General features: G+C 37.1%; 1 protein-coding gene across 1 annotated transcript; it reads left to right on the top strand.

Moving 5' to 3' along the window:
* The first annotated feature begins 85 nt into the window (after positions 1-85).
* Positions 86-677, top strand: LOC104945679 (follistatin-related protein 1-like). Its single transcript, XM_010771388.1, has 2 exons — positions 86-241; positions 359-677. Exons 1-2 carry the CDS (start codon positions 115-117, stop codon positions 457-459), a joined length of 228 nt encoding a protein of 75 aa, XP_010769690.1. The 5' UTR covers positions 86-114; the 3' UTR covers positions 460-677.
* Positions 678-1,139: the final 462 nt, after the last annotated feature.

Here is a 1,139-nt window from a genome sequence, read left to right as displayed (position 1 = left end):
ACACACACACACACACACACACACACACACACACACACACACACACACACACACACACACACACACACACACACACACACACACACACACACACACAGTGTTATTAAAGTTGTCATGGTGTCCCTCAGGTCTCTATGTGTGGACGCTCTGATCGAGCTGTCGGATGAGAACGCCGACTGGAAGCTGAGTTTAACGGAGTTCATCAACTGCCTCACACCCTCATACCATCCATACGAGAGAAGTAAACACAAACACACACACACACACACACACACACAGACACACACACACAGACACATGCACCCAAAACAATTTCCAATTTTTATTTTTACAGCTGGTTTTTAAATCTGTGTTTCAGAGGAGCATCAGGTGGAGGAGGACTTTAGAGGAGGAGCAGAAGGAGAAGAGCTGACGGAGGAGGAGTGGAGCCGGAGGGTGGAGGAACTCAACGCTGTTTAGACTGACTGCAAGAAGAAGATCGCAGGAAATGCCGACAGAAGACTTTTCACACCGAGTCAGATTGTGGTTCTTTTGGGGAGGTGGAGGTAAATCACTTTGTTCGGTGGATGCAGTTTGAACGAGAGGAGCAGTATGGAGGTCGGGTCGGCACCAAAATAAATAAATAAATAAGTGGTCCGAAACACAATTTCCTTTTTATATAATTTAATATATCTTTTAATTTTCATTGGCATATATTGTTTTTTATGTATATGTTTAGTTATGGCCGTTTTTAACTTGTCTTAACGTTTATTTTTTTAATTATTTAACAAAACTTAGCAAAGAGATTTCCAAAAACTGATTTTGCCAAAATGCGTTAGTGTTTTATTGCTAATGATATGTGTGTTTGGGTTGGGAAATGAATGCTGATTTAATAAACACTTTATTGTATCAGAATGTAATTGTCAACTTTTACATTTCTATAAAGGGAAAATTGCGTCATCAGATATTTTTATTTATTTCTTGTTGAAACCAATGGACATTATTAAACAATAGTCAGAAAGATTAAATAAATACAAATTATTAATAACAAAGGCAAACTACACAATCACTGCAACAAAAGTCCAATTTTTTATTTTAGACGTATATAAATAATTAATAATAATACATTTAATTTATATAGCACACTTTCAAAACAACGT

Source organism: Notothenia coriiceps, unplaced genomic scaffold (assembly GCF_000735185.1).
Source record: "Notothenia coriiceps isolate Sejong01 unplaced genomic scaffold, NC01 NC01_scaffold00009961, whole genome shotgun sequence".
Lineage (NCBI taxonomy): Eukaryota > Metazoa > Chordata > Actinopteri > Perciformes > Nototheniidae > Notothenia > Notothenia coriiceps.
This window is presented reverse-complemented; position numbering and strand designations above follow the sequence as displayed.